General features: G+C 41.1%; 1 protein-coding gene and 1 long non-coding RNA gene across 2 annotated transcripts in view; one reads left to right on the forward strand and one right to left on the reverse strand.

Moving 5' to 3' along the window:
- MICU2 (mitochondrial calcium uptake 2) overlaps positions 1-25,742 on the forward strand; it is a 122,001-nt gene that overhangs the window by 88,674 nt on the left and 7,585 nt on the right. The window contains exons 5-8 of the mRNA XM_015852147.2: positions 1,091-1,138; positions 4,927-5,009; positions 9,499-9,561; positions 20,226-20,323. Coding sequence (XP_015707633.1) covers positions 1,091-1,138; positions 4,927-5,009; positions 9,499-9,561; positions 20,226-20,323 — 292 coding nt within the window. The remainder of the gene's footprint in view (positions 1-1,090; positions 1,139-4,926; positions 5,010-9,498; positions 9,562-20,225; positions 20,324-25,742) is intronic.
- Positions 16,226-16,781, reverse strand: LOC107308315. Its single transcript, XR_001552739.2, has 2 exons — positions 16,633-16,781; positions 16,226-16,372 (listed from the first exon to the last, which is right to left on the reverse strand). It is a non-coding gene; the product is annotated as an uncharacterized LOC107308315 (long non-coding RNA).

Raw genomic sequence — 25,742 nt, forward strand, 5'->3', positions numbered from 1 at the left:
TTGTTCTCGGATTTTGAGACCATTGCTTTCAGCAACCCAATATTTCTAAACAGTGGAAGTTAAAACTTAAAGTGTTAAGTCACTGTCTGAGGCCAAATACAACTGTTGGCTCAGTACAGCAATTTATCAGAAGTTAATTGTCTATCAGTGAAGCTTAAGTGGATTCTTTATCTATCAATTAACTCTATATAAATTATTATAAATAGTTTATCTTTACACAGATGGGCACGTTTGAACTCCATTATTTTAAGCAGCTCCGGCATTACACAATGTTTAGCTCAGGCGTTAAAAGTAGCTCGGTTATTTTGAAAAGTGATTTATAGAAAAGCCCTTTACATTTTTTCTCCAAACGTTATTGCAGCGCAGATGGTTGGGATTGTGCTGCTCAGCCACCCTCATTGCACGCTCTATCTTTAGCTTCTACGCTCTATTTTGACGCTATCGCATCTCTGTGTTTGTTCAGGCTTTTCGCTTAAGGCGGTATTTCAAAGGAAAACGCTGGAATTTTCCTTCAAAAGGGGGGAAAATACTTTCACCTTGTAGAAAGGACGTGTTCCTATTTAAAATAATACAAAAAAGAAGCCTCCCTTGGCAGGCAGCCCAGCCGCGCTATCGGCGCAATCTCTCAGCTTGGCAGCTCTGCATGCTGCCATGTTCCCCCTGGGAAGCTGCTCCCCGCCTGGCCCGGCTGCCAGGGGATGGAGCACTTTGATCCGTCCAGGCAGCGCTGAGTGCTTCTCCTCCCGGGTACTAAATGTGACAAAGCACTCCGAATTTATTTGCCTTTTCTATAAACACCGAATGTTTGCAGTGCGAATGCAGAGATTTAGTGCAGGCCTGTTGTTAATACCAAATAAACTTGACTTTCCCGTTGAGATGGGGACATTGATGAGTCTCTGGATGGGGAATTTTACCTTCAGAGCACTAAGAACAGAAGAAAAACTTTATTAAATAAAAATGAGGCTTACTTCAGTAACCTATTTTAAATAATGTTGAACTGCAATTTTCATGTTTATAAGATGTGATCTTTCTCGTCTCATCATAAGGATATATATTTTGTGCGAGTCATTTTTTAACTCTTTCATTTCAGGGCTGATATCTTATGCAGAGTACCTGTTTTTGCTGACAATCCTTACAAGTAAGTGTTATGTTTCTAAAGTAGGTATATATCACTACTCAGCTTTTAACACCTTTCCGGGAACTTTTTCTGATGTTTTTAAACTAAATTGCTGCACCGTAATTTAAGAAACTTGAATATAGAGTGATAAAGCATTAATATAAATGGCTACAACTGGCAGACATTTTTTGCTTGTGGGTGGAACTGAACTTGGACTTTCTGGGTTTCCTCACTTGTGATTGTTCTCAGCTGTGCTTACCACCTCCCCGTGCTATTCTGATGAAGTGCAAGTGAAGCTGGAAAATACCAAGATTTGAGATAAAATGCATACAACAAATGTTGTGCAGCAAGAACATAGTGGTAAAATGGCACAAAAGTCCATGTATCCAAGTCCTGTCTGACTGTCTTATACAGGTCTGACATCTTAAGCAAGTGACAAAACCAAACATACTGAGTCTTGTGGTATGAGGGGAGGAAGAGAGGAGAGAAGGAATCAGCCATTCTTATCCCAGTGGACTCATTACTTGCTTGGCCACAGGGTTCATCGCATGAGACTGAGAAACATGGCAAATGTTCCTTGCTCTAGAAATGCACTGTCTCAAGGTCCAGCACCAACCACTGTCAGTATATACAGTCTAGTTACATGAAGTTTTAACAGACACTGACTGCCAGTGTACAGCACTTGCACCATTCAGCCTTTTTACAACATATATCATTTCTCAGCAAGAAGGCATCCCTGCCTATAACACAGCATGAAGCGTGATTAGGTTGGACGTCTTCACCAAAAGAGTGGTCGGGCACAGGAACGAACTGCCCTGGGAGGTGGTGGAGTCACCAACCCTGGAGGTGTTCAAGAAATGTTTAGGTGTTGTTCTGAGGGATGTGGTTTAATGGGAAATACTGGTGGTTGGTGGACGGCTTTTTAAAGTATGTGAAGTATTTAAAGAGACTTGACCAGTAAAGCTGATTTTAAAATACTTGTTGCAACACAAAAAAAAAAAAAAAAAAAAAAAAAAAAAAAGAGGTATTTTTTTAAATGAAGGACAACCTTCTTGTAACTTCATAAGAGTGCCTTGATTAACTTTGCTCAAATAAGTGCCTCAGTTTCTATTTCTTTAAACTTCTGTGATAGCTGAAAGTAAATTCATCTTTGTTTATTAGATGAAACAATTAGAAAATTGAAGCAGTACCGGAACAAATTGTTTCACTACTCTAAGCAATCAAATGTTATTTTTCACAGGATTTATGTAGCAGTGAACTGAACTGCAAGAACAGAGGCACATTTTGATGCAGGATGTCCACTTACACGGAGGCCTATAGAATCACAGGATCATTAAGGTTGGAAAAGACCTCTGGGATCACCAAGTCCAACCCCAGCCCACCCCCACCATGCCCACTAACCATGTCCCTCAGTGCCACATCTCCATGGTTCTTGAACACCCCCAGGGACAGTGACTGCACCACCTCCCTGGGCAGCCTGTGCCACTGCCTCACCGCTATTTCAGAGAATAATTTTTTCCTGATATCCAACCATCATACAGAGCTGTGTGAATGTCAGCAAGTGTTGGTGCCTCGTTGCCTAACAAATACGCCATGTCAGTCAGACCTCAGCCAAACAACCTGCCTCTCTCGTAGTGAGAATTAATGCAAGATTTCTTAAAACAGACAAATTAATACTTAAAGGACTTTTTCTGAATCACCAGTAGAGTGGGGAAACCATAAAAGGGACTCCTGGCTTCAGAATGCTGCAGGTCAGCCCATGCTGTCCATCATATAGAAGCAGCATCTGTAGCACTGAACCTCCAAATGTAATTTTATGGGAGACAAAGGCTTTATTTTTCCCACTACGTTCCCCTTTCTCTTTCTGTGTTCCATGTGTCATCATTGCCTGTTTTCTTTCAGTGATGTATTGGATTTCATTTTCAGCATTTGGTTAATGGAGCTTTTGGTAAAGCCCTGAAATAGTCACCATGACTAAAAGCATTGCCAGAGCGAGTCACTGAAGTTGACAGTTTGGGTCAAAGCAGGAATGACTGCAGGGGAAGCACCTATGTATAACCTGCACTCACAGCTAAGATGAAGCTCTTGGGCTCAGATTTTGGAACTCTGCCTGATTCTAATTAAATACAAATACATCTGAAGTAGTCTTTGAACTATGCTTATTTTACGAACGCATACCTTTGAGGTTACATCATATCAGATAAGTGTGTCATCTGAACAGTATAAGCAGCTTTAGGTCCTATATTTTCAGTAACAGCTTTCTTATCTGAAAACTGCAACACAGATGGTATGAATTACTATTAAATACATCAATTACTTTTATTCTCTGAATATGTTATAGAATAGACTCTTCTTGCTTTAATAGTAGTAACACAAATTTAGAGTGTGGCATTTCCATGGAAAAGAAGCCCGTTTTGATTATTATGTCCCAGTTGCTGGGGAAAGGCTCTGCTATGCAGATTGCAATGGTATTTATAAACTATCCTTACATCACAGGGTTGCTTCACAGAGAACGTTATTGGCAGCTGAAGATAAAGTTATTTCTAAAATGTAAAAATAATTCTTTGTTTAACCATCTTGCTATCACTTTAAAAGAAAAAAAAAGAGGCTATTTCTGTAACTTCTTGCCTTTTCAGGAAGACTCTCTAAACAGAAGCAAGACTTAAAGCTTTACAGGGTGGAACTGGAAGAATGTGCTTCCAAAATAAAAGAAAATCTCTGGAGGCATTAGTAATCTTAGAGATACTGCTTCACTGCCCTCATGAGTCCAACGCTGCTCTTGGAAACGTGAATGTATGCTGGAGAAGATAACTCTGTGGCTTTCACGTTAATGCCTGACATGAATTAATTCACCTGCTCCAGAAATTACTGGGCTAAGAGCTGGCTACTGCAGCGAGCCAGTGGGTAAATATATTTCAGCAGCACTACTCCTGTGTGGGCTTGCTAATGAGCGAGGTCACCTTGTGTAAGCAAAGTCAGAGCAGGAAATTGTGGGAAGGAGCTCAAAACACACAGTGTTTTTTCAGCGCCTGCAAAACTCAGAACTCATTAAACGTTCAAGTTGAAAAGAAACATCCAGTGGGTGAAGGAAATACAGAGTGAAGTTGTATAAAATTCCCAAAAAATCAGCCTAATGGGATGTGTACAAACATGCTTTAGCAATGGAAAGAAGGCCAGAAGGAGGAGTTTATTGTGTCTCAGTAACACTGGAGTTGGTTGTTTAGGGAGGATGGAGAAGAGAAGGGACCAACACCATGAGAGTAGGAACAGGGAGAACATAGAGCTGTTACAAGATCAGTCTGTCTTCTGGACTAGTGAAGACTGAAAATAGTGGCATGTAGTAACACATGGAAGAGAAGCTTTCTCTTTCACCCAATTTGTAGGGTAATTATTGATTTTCCAAGGCACTTTCCAGTCTTCTCAGCTAAAATGTCGCTCCAAACAGGGGGCAAAGCTGAATTTCAGAAGTAAGCAAGGATTACAGATAAATCTGCAGACACTGTCTATGAAGGACCAGGACAGTAGGACAACGTTTTCACGGTCATTGTGAGCAGGTGGACATCTGTGGCTGTATTTAGGCACTGCCAGCATTTGTTGTTTTGCTACTGCTATAACAATAGCAAAAAGTTGTTAGTCTTATTTAAAAGTTGGTTTATATTGGAGGAGGTACATTTGCTTACTGGAAATATGATGTCAAACAAAATATGTAGGCAAGATTTCCTTTAGACTGAATATTTCTGTACTAGTGTAACTGTATGTGCGTGGATGTGTGTTTGTATGGCGTAATGTTTTTTCACACTTTGTTGCAGAACCCCAGACTGGATTTCAGATTGCTTTTAAAATGTTAGATACGGATGGCAATGAGCAAGTTGAAAAGAAAGAATTTTTTAAGGTATGTGTCTTTATGTGCTTATTGATTTTGAAGCAGTGGCATTGGTTCTGTTTGTTAAATGAAGATGCATTGAAATCTTCAAACCCACTTTTCCATCCAATCTGTGTTCATGTTTGCTAAAATGCATTACATGAAAGGAATTCATAACAAAGCATTGCTTTGTATTACTTCAAACTACCTTGAACAGGGAGGAAAATGGTGTGATTTCAGTCTTTTTAAATGCTTGTTTGAGAACAGCTAACGTAAGGTGGCTGAGATAGGCTGCATGGAGAGTTTATTAGACAAACAGTAACAGGGTACAATTAGTATCTGCTTTTCATGTCTTGGTGGTAAAATTCTGTCTTCATTGAACTTAAAACTCTTTCTGATAGCCAAGTGATTGTTAACCTGCCTTCCCCTTTGAGGAATCCTGGAGTAGCTGCAGGGAAACACTGAGTAACTGTACTTTAATTGGTTATCCCATCACTCCAAATAATGCTGTTACACTGATGAAGAGCACAATAAATAATGGCAAGTAGTGGGTGAATTACAGACTTCTGTGCTTTGTTACTGTATTTTCAGGCAGTGAAACATCACATCAGTTTCCTGTGAACCCTTAAAAGTGTGGGGACTTGAAGATAGTTCCTTCCATGCTTCATACTTGAAAAAAAATGAAAAAAGTCCAAAAAATCTGCTCAGTAAAAACAAAGGGAAAAGAGGAGAACATTCAGCATAGGGAAAGTTAGCAGAGCAGTAGCAGTGATAACAGCAGTGATTTCCACAGAATATTTGACTAGGAAAGTTACATAAGGTGAAGGTACTGGAAAAGAGCAGCAAAAAGCCATAATTAGGGGCAGTTGCTGTAGACGGAATGGACTGGAATAACGAATTTCAGTGCTGCTGCATTTTCTTGCTTTTCTACCTCTCCTCTCTACCTCTTGTCCATTTTTACTCATCAGTGTACAGCTACATTATGTACTGATTATGGACTTCAGGTTCTTTTACGTAAGAACTTTGCCATTCTGTTTGCACAACGTCCATCATTCCGTGAATTGTGCATATCTCAACTCTAATGTGGATAACCAGGCACAAGGTGTGTCATGTGAATCATTCAGGAAAGGCAGCAGGTAACAAGCAAATTCTAAAGTCATACAGCACATTTTGGAGCTGTTGAGAGTTGTGTGGATCAGTCACTGAAGGAGTGAGAGGCGCAGGATTTCCCAGTAGATTCACTACTGTATCCCAACATCAAATTAATGTTCAGAAAAAGAGATACTGAATGTAATTCTGTGCTTTGAAGGAGAGATTTTCTCGTGTCCTCCATGACCTTTCCACTTCTGTGCACATTTTCCTCCTTCCAAGGAGCAGACCTTTTCTCTCTCCTCTTTACCTTTGTGTTTTCAAGCCAGTCTATTTATAATTTCTCCTTTATCCACAAGTCCATGGTAAAATTCGACATACAGGAGAGATGTAGCACCTTTTGCCAGTGCTAGAGCCCAGAATCTCTACAATTCATGTTTTGAGATGAGCATCTGCAAGGATGCATTGCTTTGCCCCGCAATTCCAGGATGAAGCAGATGGCAGAAAATGTGTTCATAGACTTTAGATGTCGTGCTCTTACTTAGCCCCTGCCTGAGTGAAGAATGGCATTTTTAGTACCTTATTATCTATATCTTTGCAAGGATGGTAAGATACTGCCCAACACATTAACATGAGATTTGACAAGGGGAATTTCCAGACATGAGCGTCTCTCGTTTAGGAATCTGATACAAGTGCACATAATAACTCAGTCACAGTCACCTGAGACCTCCCATCAAAGATAAGGCTACCAAAGCTCCTCAAATCTCCATCAGGTGAGGAATTTCCCTGACTATCCTGGTGGGTGATTTCTAAGTAAAATTAATAACAGTTTCACTGGGAGTGGAAGTATGATAACTTTACTGGCACACACAAGAGCTGTGTGATTCAGATTCCATAGAAATCTTTGCATGGTAGTTCAGGGCTGAGCAAACAAGCAATGTCAGCTGTTGTCAGTTTGGTGTTGGTCTGATAGCATCCACAAGCACCAAACTCTCTCCAACGAATTCAAAAGGCAAAATCTTTTTGGTTGCTTCTTTTTTTTTTGAGGATGGATGAATCCTTTCAGCCCCCTCATCTTCTGTAGAAAATATTGCTTCTTTGTATGCCTTTAGTAGAGAGGGATGCATTATGCATAATAGGCGTCACTCTCTTTGAATTAGCCATTAGTATCACATGGCAGTGAACAGATATAAATATTAAATGCAGATAAATGTTACATGGAGAAGATGAGCTCTGGAGTACTAGAGTCCATTGCTTGAAGGCAGAATTCATATCCTTCTGTGAGTAGCTGCTGCATTGTGTTGGAAAAAAAATGTGCAAATTACTGGAAATTATCATCATTCTTTCCCAAATAATAATTTCAAGAGTAATACAGATGTGTGTCATCTAAGAAAACAACGAAACCTGCTGGAACACTTGTAAGAAAAAAAGTGCTGTGAGTCTGTGTTTCTTTGTGTCCTGCACGAATTGTCTAAGAGTCTTTTAAAAATAAGACACAGCAGAACGAAAGGAGCAGGGGGTGGCCAGCAGGGATGGGGAGATGATCATCCCTCTCTATTCTGCTTTTGTGAGGCCCCATCTGTAGTCCTGTGTCCGGGTCTGGGGCCCCCAGTACGTGAAAGACGGGGAACTGTTGGAGAGGGACCAGAGAAGGGCCAGAAAGATGATCAGGGGGCTGCAGCACTTCCACTATGAAGACAGGCTGAGGGAGCTGGGCTTGTTGAGCCTGAAGAAAAGAGGGGTGACCTCACTGCAGCATTTCAGTACCAAAAGGGAGACTATAAACAGGAGGGGAGTCAACTCTTTGAAAGGGTAGATAATGGCAGAACAAGGGGAAATGGTTTTAAGTTGAGGGAGAGAAGATTTAGGTTGGATATCAGAGGCAAGTTCTTTACTATGAGAGTAGTGAGGTGCTGGAACAGGCTGCCCCTGTGGCTGCCCCAAGCCTGGAGGTGTTCAAGGCCAGGTTGGATGGGGCCCTGGGCAGCCTGGTCTGGGAGGCTGGTGGCCCGGCATGTGGTGGGGTTTGGAGATTCATGATCCTTGAGGTCCCTTCCAACCCAAACCATTCTGTGATTCTATGATTCCGTAAAAAAGAACTTAGAGAAACTTGGAGGGACTCATGTGTTGAATTGTCTTGTCTTTAGACTGTCAAGTCGTGCTGTTCAAAGAATACTAGTAGAAAGTAACTATCCTGAGGAACTCAAAGTCTGTAAGTAAAATATAAAGGAACAGATGAATTAGTTAAAATTTGAAGGTCATGAGAAGACCTGTGGCAAAACAAAACAAATAGTATGCAGGTTCTTCCTACTCACTACTTACAAACCGAAGTTGCTTCTCTGAACAACATAGCAAAAAAAAAGAAAAATAAAGGTGGGGGGAAACATAAGGCCCTAAGAAGAGATTTGAAAAACCTCCAAAATAATGGTCATGCGGATTTGGTCATGGGTGAGGAATTGCTCAGAAATGCTTGATACACGAGCAGCAGCCTGAACGTCAGAACCATCATTCCTAAAAACCCCATATCCAGAATGTTCAATGTAAGTCCACGTTTACGCCTTAGATTTGATAAGTCCTTTCTTCTTTCATTTTTGCTGTCGCTTCAAGGATTCATTCTAATGTCTATGAAAGGTAGGTGTACTTTGTGCTATGTTAAATATCTCATTCTTTGGCACTGTTGACTTCCCAGGCTTGCATACAATCATAAAGAAAGCTTGCAGCCAAGAAACACTTAAGGTGATTTTAATAATCAGCAAATTAATGCATTTTTTATATTACCTTAAACTTCTACTTCAGACAGTTTTTAAGGGTGAGTCATTTCAGTACTTCTGAAGATCCCATTAGCTAATTCATTCAGTATTCATTTCATTTGTGGGATGGAAGGGAAACTTGGAACGCATTGTGCTTCGTGCCAGTTCTGAAAATATGGTTGCTTGTTTAATTGAATTACTCTTTTTTGTTAATTGTACAGTATACCTCATTTGAACAGACATGCCTTTCATGTCTAGGAGATCTTGTCTGTAGCGGTAAAGATGTCCCAGAGGACAGCATGAGAATCACAGGATAATTTCTCTTCTCCAAATGACCCTTGATGTTCTGTCTCTGAGTTTCAAGATCTCATGGAGTGAATGCTAAGCTTGTGGTGCAAGAGCATCTCTTCTAAAAACAGTGTCCACTGGATTGCGAAAGACAGGTTCACATGCTCTGCCAAGTGATGTTAACTGCTATAGATCAGGCTTTCCTGGGAAGAAGTATCTCTGAGTAGCAAAATATCCTTAAGTATGCAAATATTTTTTCATGACTAGAGCAGCTTGCAAAAATCTAAACACGTTTACAGTTAAGAAATTGTGGAATTATTGCAAGTTTCTGAAAGACTCTTCTAAGACCAACCTTGTAATTTTCCTGTTTTGTAATGTCTAAATAAATGCAGATGCAGAGAATCATTGGAAAGGAAGATGATCTGAAAACAGCTGGAGATGAAACCGTATTTCAGGTATGAAATAGAGATGCATTTTTCTTAACAAAGGTACTGTTATATTTCCCGTGGGCCTTGTGGTGTTTTAGATCTGTGTATAAGAATTAATGACTGTTATAATTAATATAAGTGCATTGGATGTCAACTTATTTTCTAACTTGGGAAGAAAAATTATTTTCATTTCTGCATGTCCTGATGAAGTTTATGCAATTAATTTATTCTACTTCTGTGTAACAGATTTTTTTAATGACTGTGTAGCCATTATTTACTTTCTGCAAGCTTCTGTTTTAAAGTAACTTTCTTATACTTATGAAACATCCAGAAAATCCCCTCTATTGACATGTGAGAAAAGACGGCTGCAAATGTGAATTGGTACCTTAAAATTAACCTAAGTGCTGCTGTTGCGGTAATATCAGCTTATTTTGAGTTGGTTTGTGTCTTTGTTTCAGTCAGGACAGTACTGCTTTCTTCAGGGTGTCTGGTATGGTGGTGTGCTTTAGATCTAGGAGAAAAACAATGTTGGTAACGCAGCAATGCTTATAGCTGCTGCTAAGCAGCACTGTACAGAGCCAAGGCCTTTCACAGTGAAGGGCCGAGAGAGTTGGAAGGGAACAGAATTAAGACAGCTGACTTAAACTGGCCAAAGTGTTATTCCATGCCATATGGCATCATGCAGGAGTTTTGAAGGGGATGGGAGTTCATCTGGCTCTCTTCTGCTGCTTAGGGTGCAAGCTGGACATCGGCTGGGGAGTGGTGAGCAATTGCTTGTGTGTCACTTGTTCTTTACACTTTACTGTGTGTTTTCTTTATTCTCTCCCCCTTCAAACTGAGAAGGCGGGGAGTGAGTGTGTGGTGCTGAGCCACCTGCTGGGTTAGACCACAGCAGTTTGAAATGTATTTGCTGTGGTTCGGGTGACAAAGGCAAACATTACTTTTGTTAGTTCCACTCCTAAAAAGAAATAGCTCAACTGCAGACCAGAAGAAGAAACAATCTTAGAATGCTGTCTTCAGGCTGGGTTAGAAGTTTCTTGGGACTGCAAACCATTAGGAAATGGCAAATATGCATTGTCAGGGAAAGGAGCAGGTAAATTCCTGCTCCGTTCTGGATGTTTTTCCCCACATCTTGCCAGTGTAACCTGCCTTCTTTCCTGAGGTGGGTGTTTGGCAGCTGTCATCTCTTCTTCAGTCTCTTCAGCACAGTGACATGTGCTGAAGAGACATGTTGCCTGACTGAGATTGAATGAGACAGAAAACAGACAAGGAATATCTCAGTGTACTGAGAGTGCCTCAGCAGAAACTGATGAACCAAGGCAGAGTGCAGATGAGGTATCTCCATCTGAAGTGTTTCCTGCATCCACAGCACTTATCTCTGTTGCATGCTTCTTCTCTCCACAGACTTGCTTTCAGTCTTAAACTGAAATTGGAGAGTTGGGAATGGGACATCAACTGCTGACGTTGTAAGCTAAACAACTGCTAATGTTGTTTCAATAAGAAATTTATACAGGGATCTGCTTTATAAACCCAATGTGCATCAGCAGTTTTTACAGAAAGTAAGGTTGGCCTGTGTTGTTTGCTTTTACACCAATCTCAGAACAAACAGCAGTGACTGTATGGGTAACACCTTTAGTATTGACTAGGCATAAGCATAAATTGCCTTCCATTGCATGCAGGTATTGGTCCCTCACTGTGCACAGAGTTCAGCTGAAAATTATATGGCTGAACAACAACCAACTCCTTTCTTGAATCGTTTCTTCAGTCACCAGATTAAAATACCTACAGTTAATGGGATTGTCTGCTCCTTGAAACCAGTTTCAACTGAGATTTAATTTCTGTAAGAGGGAAAGAAAAAGAATCTTCATTCTATCAGATTTCCAGAGAAACTTTGATACAGTTGGACAGATTTGTCTAAGAACACATAAGTTTAGTAGGAGCTAATTAATTACCTGAGCCAGAATGTCTCCATTTTGTTGTGCCTCTTCAAAATGCTCTGTTGCAAAATATCTGAAATTACTGTAACAAAAAAAAAAAAATTAAAAAAAAAAATCAAACACAGTTTCTTAGAAAATTATAAATGGATTATAGCCTCCTCAAAAGATGAAATAAATACATTTACAGAGTACAGCTACCCTGAAATTCTTCTGTTTTGACACTCCTTGTTTTGACAGGGATTGCAGTCAGCTTGGTTCCCCAAATAAACACATTTTAATTGAAAGATTTTTTTCTTTGTGTTGTTATCAATGTGGGAAGGACATCAGAAAACTCTGCCCAGCCTTAACCAAAGCGAATGTTTGCTGCTATCTGCTGTACAGCTAGAGCAGGGACTTAGCTCCTGGGTCCTTCTAATGAGATTAATGAGCTATCAAGCAGTTTCAATACCTCCAATTGAATATGCTTTGTGTAATGGATAAACTTAGAAAATAAGCATAGCTGTTGTTCAGGAAGGAATGACAATGCAGAATCTTCTGTGATTGTTCTTAAAATTAAATTAATGTGGGGAAAAATGACTTGTATTGGTAAGTTCCAAGTGGTTGAACATATATGTATAGTGAACACATTTTCATACAGAGAATCTAACTTCCATGTGTTGTTTTTTTTTAACATTTAACTTGCACGTGGGGGCACAACTATTAATTAATTAACTTTTTTAAATGGCCTACTTCTATGGTAGCACATCAGTACTTTCCTATTATTGTGTATCAGTTGTTTTAGCCTGTTTACTTCCCTTTATTTTCTCCGAAGAGAGCTGAATGACATTAGTTGTCCTCACATTTATCACTACTTATGACCTTCAGGCACTGCAGCACTGCAGTGCATCTCAGCCCCAGAGACTGGGAAGGCCATCATGTAACTTGTCCATCTGTTCGTTAGAATTCCTAAGTAATTTAAAATGTTCTGCCCATAACTTCAAAGTCTGCAAAGCCCTGGGCTCACAATAACTGAGGACTGCCTAAATTGAATGGAAGAAAATGGCGGTTAACAGCTTTGCTTTTGCACTGCAGAAATATTCTGTATCAGGGCTATGGCGTATCTATGCAGCACATCAGATTTCCCAAGGATACAGCCCAAGACTAAAATTGATGTCCCTCCCAAAACAGTTTGTCATAAATCTTTTCACCTTTCACTTCATATGTACTACACATTTCTTCTCCTATGTGTATGTTTTGTATTAGCCACATAACATTGAATTCTGCTGGAAAGCTTTGGGATATGTTGAGCCTTCATTGTTTAAAGGAATCTCTCCAGGCAGGTAAATCCTTGAAGAGCCAAGCAGCACTGCATCAAAATACCAAGCTATTAAAAAACTGCTTGGTCACAGCTTACCTCACAAACAAGGAAAATATTTTATATTTGCACGTGATCTGATGCCATTACATCCTCAAGAGAGATGAAGACACGTCCTTTCTAGCACTGGCAGTGTTCCACTAGTCCTGTCTTCAGGTGAATGACCTTTAAAGATCCCTTCCAACTCAAATGATGATGCCGGAGCTCAGGGAGTGTTTGGACAGCACTCTCAGACACAGGGTCTGATCTGGGGTGATGCTGTGTGGAGCCAGGGGTTGGACTCAATGGCTCCTGTGTGTCCCTTCCAACTTGGGATGTTCTATGAAGCCCTTTCAATTGTACAGCTTGAGACAGAAAATAGCAGTGTATGCTCCACACGGGGGAGGGAGGGCACAGGCCTGGTCCAATATCTATGCATCTATCAGCTGTAGCCCTGGCATCAGAGCAGGAAGAATCTAGTATAGTGTTGCTCTGCTTTGCATAGTGTACTGGCTTATAAAATCAATTGGAATGAACTGGAAAAGCTGCATGTATGCGGGTCCAGTTGGCATACACACACTGCCTGTCAGGGAGCCAGTGGGACGACAGGGTGGGGATGCATGCTTTGCCTCAGAGGCTACATTAACATTAATCAGAAGAGTGAGCTTCACAGAGCTTAATACCTCCTGAGGGGGTTCCTTGTGATAAATTCTCAGCTTTTTATGGAAATTAATATTTATAAAGTGTGACGAGGCAGGGAGGCCTGTATCCCTGTGAGGGCCGTGCCCAGCCGCACAGAGGCTGCTACCCCAGCATGCCAGGCAGGCCTCATGCAGCCGGGCTGGGCCCCTCAGCCTCCTGGCAGCAAAGCGAGTCAGAGCCTGGTCTGATTTCTGTCATCAAGCATCTCCCACAACATCTGCTTCCAGATTAGCATAATCCTATTTGGCTGGGAACCATTTTTATTACCACCTCAGGAACAGCAGCAGGCTTTGGGGTGAGGTGCTGCAAGTTGAGGACATTTGTGAAATTAAGTTTTCCTCCTTGGTAAGGCACTGATGCAATGGCATAGCCACTACGTGGCATCAGCTGTCATTAACAAACAGCCAACCCACAGATAAAGGGAACATTCACTCCCAAGTGCTGGGTGTAAATTTTCTTACAAGTTAATGTCTGTTACATCTTCCATAGAAAAAGTGAAGAGCACAGCTTTACCTGCCTGCACCAGACCTGGTGCATTCCTCAATCCTGCCTAGTGAGAATCTGAGAAAGCAATGCGTTCAAAACTGCAGTATAGATTTATGTGATTAAAGCTGACTCATCCTAAAGCAACATGTTCATTCTGGAGCTCTCTTGAGACTATCTGGGCTTTGCCAAAAAACAAAGCTGCTTTTGGAGACCTGGACCTCCTGGTCTCACTCATTTGCCTGTTTTTAGTTGTTCTGGCTGGCTGTACCTGCTAGGATTCATATCATAATGGCTGCGTCTTTAAAAACTGCTTCCTGAAGCTGAATTAAGGGATATATTCATAGAATCACTCAGGTTAGAAAAGACCTTAAGATCACCGAGTCCAACCACAACCCAACCATAGCACCCTAACTAACAACCCTCCTCTAAGTCATGTCCCTGAGCACCACATCCAAATGATTTTTAAACACATCCAGGGATGGTGACTCAACCACCTCCCTGGGCAGCCCATTCCAGTGCTTAACAACCCTTTCTGTAAAGAAGTGTTTCCTAACATCCAGTCTAAACTTACCTTGGCGCAACTTGAGGCCATTTCTGCTCGTCCTGTCACCTGTCACCAGTGAGAAGACACCAACCCCACTCTCGCTGAAAGTATCTTTCAGACATTGGAAGAGAGCAATAAGGTCTGCCCTCAGCCTCCTTTTCTCACATCTTGGAGCTCTCTGAGTGACAAACCACAATGCTCTTGGGCCATGTTTGGGGCAAAGCTGCTTAGATTGAAGGCTACCTGGCTTCCAGGGAGAGAAGCGTGGCCTGAGAAAGCGACTAACTTAGCTGCTGAAAAACAAGTAATAGTTCAGAGAAGTCAACTGGGGAAAATAAATAAATAAATAAAACTGCAAGGTTTTAGTCTTAGGTTTAAAAAGATTTTGATCATCACTAGCGGATAGAAGTTAGTATATTGTTCTCCTTTACTCTCATTTCTTTGCCACCTCTGTTGTTCAATCATTCTCTCTCTCACTTTCTGTCTTAACAAAGAAAAAAAGAAAATCCAAACTGTGTATTATTTTTACATTTTCTACTAAAGCAAGATATGACACAGCAAATGCCATCCCTCAGGAAGCAAGTAAGAGGAGGAACATACTGCACATTTTAATTGTGATGAATACTTTCATGCCTCAAGCATAATTCTGCAATGAAAAGTGGTAAGAATCCAGAGACAGCGAGTCTATTAACATTTCAGATGAGTTTGAAAATCAGTTGCACTATTCTGAAAATCTTGACTTGCAATGTGATACGTTTCTTCTGTGGCACTTGTTGCTACTTGTCTGCAATGTCAGGTCCTAAATGTGAAAAGCTCAGTGGGAAGCTACAGGATTATATAGGCCTGTGCCTGTGACTCAGTGTTGGCAGCTTCAGGCTTCTGTGTTAACAGTCTGTGTAACATAAAAAGAAAATATCTGACTGTATTATCTGATTTCATTTTAAAATGATTACTTGCATAATCAGTTGATGACATTTTTGAAGGCTTAAAAGGTGTTAAAATTACTCCAGGAACATGATTTTAATGTTTCTAGTATGTACACACATGTTCCTTAGTTCATGTAGAATTAATTACCCAGGTTGGAAAAGACCTTGAAGATCAAGTCCAACTGCAGCCTAACCAGTACCCTAACTCTAACAACCCTCTGCTAAATCATATCCCTGAGCACCACATCCAAACGGCTCTTAAACACAGTGTTTTTGCTCCACTCCTCAGCCTCCTCTTCCCCAGACTAAACAGCCCCAGCTTCCTCAGCCTCTCCTCGTAGGGCTGATTCTCCAAGCCCTTCACAAGCCTTGTTGCCCTTCTCTGGACCTGCTCCAGCACCTCCATGTCCTTTCTTTTGTGCCCCTGGCAACGGCTGAGCCCACGCTGCGGGCTGTACGAGCAGCACAGGGTGCCCCGGCCTCATGGCCTCCCGCATCACGGCGCTGGATGAGCACATGGCGGTTGGCTCACGGGCTGTCATAGGGCGCTGCGGTTCTGTGACCTCAGAGCTCATTGTGCTGTCAGTGCAGAGATTCTTGGATACGGGGAAGGGTGTCAAATAAGCAGAGGTTTGGTCTGCGTGTATCATGGGGACGCTTTGTCCGTGTCTACAAGCGCACACACCACACACAGGCACACACGTGTAAAGACGCTTCGATGTCATAAGAGGGACCACACAAAGGAGAGGCACCAAGCAACGGATTCACGAATCAGGCTTTATTGGGAGGCAGACCCGGAGACTGTCACAGAGCAGCGAGGGCCGGAGGTGCAGCGCTCTCCTCACGCACTGACAGCTGCAGGGCTGACACCAGGAGCATGCCGTGTTCCAGCCGTGTCCGTGTCCCTGGCCTAGAAGACAACAAACCCTCCTCCACCACCCGCGCTCACGGGTGATGCGAATGGGAGCAGAAGCGCCTGGACTACACTCACAGTGTTTCCACACCGTGCCCATCCACCCCTTCCTCTCCCTATCTCTTCTCACTTCAGCCCCTGCTTCTCCCCATCCCTTCTCACCTGGGCTCCTGCTTCCCCCTATCTCTTCTCCCCTCGGCCCCTGCTCCTCCCCACCCCTTCTCACTGCAGCCCCTGCGTTCCCCCTCCCTTCTCACTTCAGCTCCTGCTCTGCTGCTGCTCGCTCTGCCGCTGTCCGCTCTGCTCTGGGCTGCCGGCTCACTGGCACTGCCGGCTCACTGGCACTGCCCTTTATATACCTGCAGGGGGGGTTCCACCGTTCTACCCTCTGTGACTCTGCCTCCACATCACCATGGCAGGTGGACGCTGGGAGCTCATGGAAGCCCCGCCCCTCAACTGCCAGCGTCTTATTGATTGATTTAGTTTGCTTTTTGCAGTTCTAATGAAGAAGAAAAATAATCAATCGTAAAACACACTGTAACTCCAATTCAAAAGTGTTTAATATATGGTACCACAAACACAAAGTGTTTCAACAATTATTTCATTAAAACCTGGTACAAAACCATCTCAAAGAGGCATTTTCATGGCTAAAAATTTTAGAAGGAGAAAAGATCTGGAGTGCACCATGCATTATTCTGGAAGCAAATCCTCTCCCAGTTCTTCATCAGCAAAGTCATCTTCCTCTGTTCTTTTCCTTGCTGCAGTTTTAGGTCTTTCTGCTTGTGGGCCAAGTGGGTAAAGCATGGTCACACTGCATTTAGTTCCCTTTATAAGTATAAAACATTTGTTTAATCATAGAATCATAGAATTACCCAGGTTGGAAAAGACCTTGAAGATCATCAAGTCCAACCGCAGCCTAACCAGTACCCTAACTCTAAAAACCCTACACTAAATCATATCCCTGAGCACTACATCCAAACGGCTCTTAAACACAACCAGGGATGGAGATTCAACTACCTCCCTGGGCAGCCTATTCCAGTACCTAACTACCCTTTCTGTAAAGAAGTTCTTCCTAATATCCAACCTAAGCTTGCCCTGGCGCGACTTGAGGCCATTTCCCCTCGTCTTGTCACTTGTCACCAGTGAGAAGAGACCTTCTCCACTCTCACTGTAAGAACCTTTCAGATACTGGAAGAGGGCGATAAGGTCTCCCCTCAGCCTCCTCTTCCCCAGAGTAAAGAGCCCCAGCTCCCTCAGCCTCTCCTCGTAGGGCTGATTCTCCAAGCCCTTCACAAGCCTTGTTGCCCTTGTCTGGACCTGCTCCAGCACCTCCATGTCTTTCCTGTGCTGAGGTGCCCAAAACTGAACACAGTACTCGAAGTGAGGCCTCACCAATGCCAAGTACAGGGGCAGGATGACTTCCCTAGTCCTGCTCACCACACCATTCCTGATATGCCCTTGGATGCCATTGGCCTTCTTGGCCACCTGGGCACACCGCTGGCTCATATTCAACCAACTGTCCATAAGTATAGACTTGAGCAACATCAGAGACTGGTCTTTGGGATCCTTTGTCTGAGCCAAGGTACCCACGAGCATCTCTGGGCTCCCCAAATGAGAGATATGTCCATGCCCCATCAACATGTGTGCATAAGGTGAGAACATCACCATCCATTCTCCTTTCTGTGCATCAGCTTTCTCTAAAGCACACAACCCAAAAGGGTGCTGAAATGCAACCTGCAAATGCTGAAGCCACCACACACACCTGAATACAGACAGTTTGGATAGTGGCTCTGTAACTGAAAGCTCCCACTCTGGTCCTTTTTACAGCTACAAGATTAGGTTACCATTTCATTCTCATTGCCAAGAGACATTCCAAACCTAAGTCGTTGTACCTAAGCTCTGGAGGGTGAGGTGCTGGAAATATTAATAGTGCTCTCATTATCTTCTAACAAACATTTGTCATGTTGGTACTAATTTATACAATTCAGCAGCAAAAGCTCCTAATGATTCTGTGGAAAAAAAATGAATTATGTACTAACACGTACTTTAATAGCATTAACTTTAGTAAAAGCAATTTTTTTGTTTGCAATTTTACCCTTAAGCTGTATTCTCTCTGGTCTCCTGTTGCGTATTGTCTTTTAAAGAAATATGCTGCTTTGTAGCTCTAAAATACATTCAACTCTCACTAACGCAGTGTTTGGACATCTGCCAGTTCCACTTTGGAATTTTAGCTGATAAAGAGGGTAGCCAACAAGTAGGTCCATATTTTTTATAAATCCGGGGATAGGCTTTGTCATCTTAGATAAGATGAGATGGGTATTGTTTGTATGTCTTCATCTGGCTTGTAGCTAGAGGAACCTGAATGGAAGAAAATCATTTTTCTGTTGTAGATTTGGCTTTTAAGAGGTCATTTTAAACTTTGCTTTTCAGATCACTTTCAGTACAACACTGGTTTTAATACAGAGCTGTTAAATCAGAAGCATTAAATTGCACAATCACGAGCTTAGTTCTAAAAATCACATCAGAAATTTATTCCTTGTATTTTTCAAGTGCTCTTTGAACAAGCAAACAAAAAGCAGATTAGAATCTCACTGCAGAGGGAAATGCATTGATTCTTCTCTGTTTCTTCTTACAAAACTTTGCATTCCAATGTCAATAGTTGGGGGTTGACTTCCAAACAAGCATACACAAGCATTTGACTTTTGACTTTCAAGAGAAGCCTGTATGAATGTTTATGCATCAGTCTTCACAGCAACCTGAAGTGTTTAAACTTTAGAAGGATGGACCTCATGGGTATTTAAATATTCTTTGCCTGCAGTTAAACGATGAAGTTCAATAAGTACCATTTGCTTGTGTCTTGAAAACTTTGTTTTTCTAGACTCACTCATTCATGACTTTTATCAGTGACATTTAGTGCATTGTGGTTTGCAGTAGAAATGAGGAATGTTACCTCTTAACTATAACACAACTGTGTCGCGTATGCAGTAAGCATGAAACACAGTGGACTAATGGGACTTGTTATTGATGATGCTGAAAGCTAAATAACCATTAGTATTAAATCTTATGAATAGACTCTTGTCTTTCATCTTACCTCTTCAGCCAGATAAAAGACACAGAGGCTATTTAGATGTCATAAGAATAGTTTGCTGAAATCCCTCCGGACTTAGAAAAAAATCTCTCTTCATGTTGCCCGTTGTTTTGTTGCATTCAAAGACATGCCAGTACGCTAGTGCTGAAAGAAGAAAAGGACAGAAACCCAGCATTATGTGTGGGTTTAGGCTTTTTAAAGATGCTGCTGTGTTGAAATAACGTGCATTTCTGCAGAAATCTCTTCATCAGATTTTTACAAACAGAAAAATCCAATGGCAATGGAGGTTGGCAAGAAGCCGCCTAAGACCAAACTATAATAGAACACTGTGAATGTTTTTGTTTTTCTAGTTCCACTTTGTAAAGTAATTGTTTTTAAATGACTGTGACAAATCAGAAATGCCTGACTAAGAACTTTCTTTTACAGAGATGTTACATTTATGTGAAGCCTCTGTTCACCTAAACCTAAAGCCTTACAACGATTTAACATGCAACCTTCTCCATTCTAATAATAAAGTACCAGAGAGGTGGTTGTCAATTGTACTCAGCTTTCATACAGAATATTCAGGAGCAGGACATACATACATTGTTACCATCTGATGCAGAAGAAATATTCAGATTGGAGATTCTTGTGTGATAGTTTTGGGAACAGTAATTTCATTACAGGCTTCTCTTGTGAGTTTGTACTTCAAATAAATACTTCCAAATTTGCAGTGAATAGACAGCAATAATCATACAGGGATTTTCTTTGTTTGTTTTATAGGAAGCAGAATTGGAAAGCTGTGATGTTAATACCATGCTGCTGGTACATTTCTTTGGAAAAGAAGGAAAGGACAAACTTCGCTATTCTGAGTTTTTCAGGTACTCTTTCAGCCTGTCCTGTTTGTAACCCCTCTACTCTGCATTAATGCTGGTGTTAGCCTGACCCCACGCTGAGCTGGTTCTGAGAGTTAAATACGTAACCAGGCAGAAGACTATTCATGGTTTTGCATGCTTGAAGTTCTGGTGTAGCTCTTTGGATCTACTGTCTGCAGGAGAAATTGTGCTCAGTTTTCTGCATCCCACCCCGATGAACTCAAAAGCAGCAAAAGGGCTGGAGGTCAGGAGGGCCGAGGTTACCATTCTTGGCAGCTGTGTGCTGCCCAGATACAGCATACTGTAAGGCAGTATGATTCGTGAGTATTTTTTTAGAACAGTGCATGTACATCTCTGTGATTCTTGACTTGTGTCTTGAACACAACATCAAGAGATTACCTATATTAGTATGACCTCTTCTACAAAAATAATTGGACATTTACAGACCGTGGAAACAAACTGGGATAATTGTTGACTTGAATTTCTGTTCAGAAGCAGGGGGAATATGTGCCAGGCCTCTTAAAAAATGGATGCTGTTTCAGTCAGTAAAGGTTTGAGGAAAGCCAGAGTGAAAAAGGAAGAGTGACAATTTTCTTAACTCTAAAGAGCGTTCCACTCTATTGGCTCAAGTACCTACCAGTCCTCAAATAAACAGCCTTTCTCTTTTGAAGACCTGCACTCAATAGGAATCTGAGTAAAATAAGTTTAAGATGCCTGCAGCTCCCTTCTCTATAAATAGCGTAGATTCTCTCAATGAAACAAAAGGCAGAGAGCACCAGTAAAAGGTTGTGTCTGCATATACAGTGTAAACTGGAGTGCCTGGGCTTTTAGATAAAATCCCACACTGACCCAGTGAGGCATGACACTGATAAAACTATGTACCTAGTACAGTCAGAACGTATGGGTTAAAGACCTTTGCCTACCACACAGATAGAAGCCTGCAATCAAAATCAAACTCCCACATCTTGCTCTTAAAATCCGTGGGATAAGTGTAAGGTTTAATGCAGGTAATTTTTCAGCAGTGGCAGTTATTTTTTGTAGAGTTGGAATGTGCCTCTTTATCTCTGCAGAGACACTCCATCTCAGTTGCAACATGGCAGTGAAGTTTGTTTAACACACAGAAAGGTGAATAAAAGGATGAGTGTCTTTTTAACCTGTGTGAAGATATCACTTTTCACATGATTTTATTTGCAAGTAAATCAAGCACATCATTTCTGGGTTCCTATTGTTCAAAGAAAATGTGATTTCTATCTGATGGCCTCTCATAACATTTTACCTTACGCGGGAAGCTATTGTTGGCTGTTTGATCAAAGTGCCACACTGTTTTTACAAGAGATGACTGATGAGCTGTACAGACATAGATCACTGTCAAAAGAAGAAAATAATGGTGGAAAATGCTTTTATCATTTTCCAAGTTGTTGCCTAGAAAGCTTTTCCATTGATCAGGGTAGTGCCTAGCGGAACGTCGAGGTGATTAGATTTGATTGGGACACACTAGAACTTGTCACATTAGTTAAATACACAGATATTACTGCATTACAGAGTCACACAGGCTTGAAACTTTAGGAGGTAAAAATAAGAGAAGAAAAAAAAAAAAGGAATGCCTTCTTTGTGAAATTTTACTTTACTTGTATTGGAACTCAGAAACCTGAGACTGGTGTTCTCACCTCATTACTTACGTGTATTTTCCTCGTGCTCCTACTTTGCAGTTTGGCTGACTTAAAAATCTTTTTGGAAGCATGCAACTGTCTGTATCTGCACTTTCACTGGTGATGTCTGACCTCTTTAGTCTGCAGTCCAAAGCTTTAAGAATGCCAGACAGTCACAGTATCGGGGCATTCCATTTGCCTTGTTCTCCTTTACATTCAGATGACACAAAGAAAATGGAAACTGTCAGTGTCTCTTCAGTCAATGTGAAGCTGAAAGAAGCCAGTTCTTGTTCTTCTGTTCCTACAGCCCCAAACACAGGAGGCACATGGATTATAGAAAGGGAACATGGTTAATCATTCTGTTCTCTATCTGCCTCCAGCTGGTGCACTGTTCTTTGGAAATCATAGGTAGGAGATACATGCACAGATGACCCTCAGACTGCTTTTTATTTAACAAGAATGAGACCATGAAACAATATCAGATCATTTTTCAGCTTTTCTCATTCTATTATGAAAACAGAAGTAAAGAAGTGATCCATATCTAGTAAAAATCCATATACAAGTAATTCTGTATATTCTCTATGAGACCAGTTAAGCTGTCTTCTAATTGTTGTACAGAGCATAGCCAAAACAGCAACCAAAGCTGCTCCTTCCCATCCTCTGTTGAACAGTACGGTGGGATCTCCACTTCAGCAGCTTCTGCTGGAACCACATACAAGTTGAGGAGTCTATAAAGGAAGCACATCCTCCCGTGCCATTCACACGGTAACAAGGTGGTCTCAGAGCTCATAAGGCATGACTCATGGAACACATGTGCAGCTCCAGACTGCTGCGCGATTTCTTGCCAGTTGTATTGTCCTTAACATCACCATTCATGTCTTTGTTAACTGGCAAAAGGTAGGAAACATTAACCAAGATTATTTTGTAGAGTGTTTATGTACATCACTAGCAGAAGTGGTGCCTCAAAGCCAGGTGTTTATTGTCCTGAGTCAGGTTAAGAAGATATAAAACAGCACACAGCAGCTCATTACGTGTGCTTATATACACATGTATATATATGTATATATAACAAAGAAGGGTAAATTAAATACAGGAAGCTGCAGCCAGGTAAGACTTTCTTCTCGGAAATGTGAACAAATTTCTGTCTCAGGTGACCACCACTCCATTTTTACAGCAATATCATCTTCTAATACCAGGCCTCATCTTAGAGATTGTCACACTTCAAACATGAAGCCAGAAATCCATTGGAACTCCAGGCTTTTTTTTTCTTTTTTTCCTCATTTATGGCAGTTTCCCTGGAATTTTTGAGACAGAAACTATTTTTTGCATCTTTCTTCCAAAGGTTTTTCACTTGTGCTTTAAATTCAGCTATGTGGTATGTGTTGGGTTTTTTTTTTTATTATTATGAGTAGAAAACTATTTAGTTTTCTGGGTTTAGCACGTATTTCTTCTTGACAGCCACTGTGGTGTTTTGTTGTGGGGTTTTTTCTGAAAGTCCCTTGCTGATCTTGTTTAAGTATGTCTAATCCCAAAGAAAAGAGGAGACAGTAATTCACTCCTAGACAGTTTATGACTGCTATGACTTTTTTCCTGTAATCTGTCCCCAAGCAAGCTTAAATCTCTCACAATCTCCTTCAAGGGTGAAAAAAAGAAAAGAATAAGTGGAGAGAGTATGGAAAAAATATTAAAAATCCTTCTAATTGTATTCTGGGAGGAGTGGGGCGGCTTAGGAAAAATTACTTTCCAGTATGGTTAAACAATAATCACTTAATCATAAAAGAAAAAACAACACTTGAAATCCAGTTAATTTTCTGTCCTGATTTGTTGCTTTCAAACTTCTCATCAATTAATTGAAGTTTGCACCTCAAATGTTCTTATATTCATTCTTTTCTTCTCTGGGTCACGGGTTGTAAAACCATGCACAAAACACTGCCTTTCATTTACCTGCCCTGTTTCTCTTCCTTCTGGTAATTTCAAACTCCTTGGTACATTTCATTTGAAAACTTTCATTTAGGAAACCAGAATGATACAGACTGAACCACACTGATTGTAGGGCTGAAATTCGTTCGGTGCTCTTGCTGTGTTTGTTCCAGTGCACACAGGCGGAATCTCAAGTAGCATCATCAACCAGTGACGTTTTTGCTGTGGTGACAGCTTGCACATTCCCAGTGATTTTCATCTAGAGATTTGGGAGTGCAGTTATGGTTGCCTCTTCATTTGTCTCTGTACCTACACTTCTATCTGTCTATAGACCCCTAATTCACGTCAGGATTACATGTAAGCAGGATCAGACTGAGGAAAGAAAAGGAATGAGAATGAAATCTGGCTTCTGGTTCTATATTCCCATCATAAGTGAATCTGAGCATTTCCCAAATATTTAGTAGTGAGGCTGAGAAGAAACCCCATTCCTTCCTTTCCTGTATACTTATCAGACAGATAGCTTGATTAGTTTCTACAGTGTGCTTATAGATGAAAGTGATCAGTTTGATTATGCTTGGGTTGGAAACACTGAGGACACTAAATCAAAGAGACTTTTGCTTGTAATTCTGATAACATTGAGGTTGATTAACTGCTTTAGCACTTGCAAAGCTGAGTTTGCAAGCAGTTCTATGAAGGTTAATGGTCAAGTCCCTATTAGGTTTTCCAGTTTCTCTTCTGGAAAGTCATATTTGCCAAAAGGCAGCCTTGCAGCTCTTGGTATCAGTCATGTGCTGCAGAGATGGTTATCCAGTCTCCAGCAGGACTGCAATGTCCAAAGAGGAGCCAAAGCAGAGTACGAATGCTGGGGTTATGTATTCACCTCTGTCTTAGTTGTCAAGTTTCCTTCCTACAAACCTATACGCCCCAAGCACTGGTCGGTTCTGCAGCTCTGTACCGACTTTGAATTCAGATCAAGAAGTATAGGAAGGAAAACGTTCCCTAACCTTTCCTTCTGTATTTCATTCTCTACTTCATGTGCCATAAGGAAGCTAGCACTTCATTGCAACATCTCAGGTTGGAGAGAGAATAGCTGCATTCCTGAGGTTCCCCACTTTTATTACATTTTCACTTCTTATTAAATCTGAGTTGCCAGAAAATCTTGAGAGACTCCTTGTTTCTATAGGTTTGTAAAGCATGTTGCAAAATGTGGGCTAACTTCTGATAAGGCTTCTGGACGATGTCGTAACATGATAACAAAGTAGGTCTTTAGCCTTCAACATGGGTGTTTCAGAGTGTGAATAAAACAGGCTGTCTTAAAGAAAGTACTGTCTGCTCTCAGCCTTTTCTCCATCTTACAAATCTATGACTGACCTTTTCTTTTTGTTATGTGGAAACTCGGGAGTTGCTTTTAACCTTAAGCTACAGTGCAAGAGCATTTCCAGTGCAGTTATTCTTAAACTGTAGAGCACATCTAAGATATGAATCCCATTCCCGTCGTTTAATTTTGTCTTTATTTTAAGTCCACAGCCATTGACTTAAGGAGAGCAGGAATTTCATTACTATGCTTGTGTTCCCTAATATATGAAGAAATTCTGGAGGAATTTCTAACTGAAAATTGTCACACTGTGGTCCAAAGGATGAAAAAATCAAGTATCCCTAATGGTGTTGTGGCATATAAGTATCAGGTTTTACTTCCTAACCAGAAAGCTATTTTTAATAACTTTTAATAACTTTCTAAAAAACTCATTAGGATTTTTAACTCTCACATCTGGGGATAACAGTGACCTAGAATGCTGATGTGATGATTCACGGTATTTTAATTTTTGTAATATGAGAGTCTATCAGATATAAATTTT

This window comes from Coturnix japonica, chromosome 1 (genome assembly GCF_001577835.2).
Source record: "Coturnix japonica isolate 7356 chromosome 1, Coturnix japonica 2.1, whole genome shotgun sequence".
Taxonomy (NCBI): domain Eukaryota; kingdom Metazoa; phylum Chordata; class Aves; order Galliformes; family Phasianidae; genus Coturnix; species Coturnix japonica.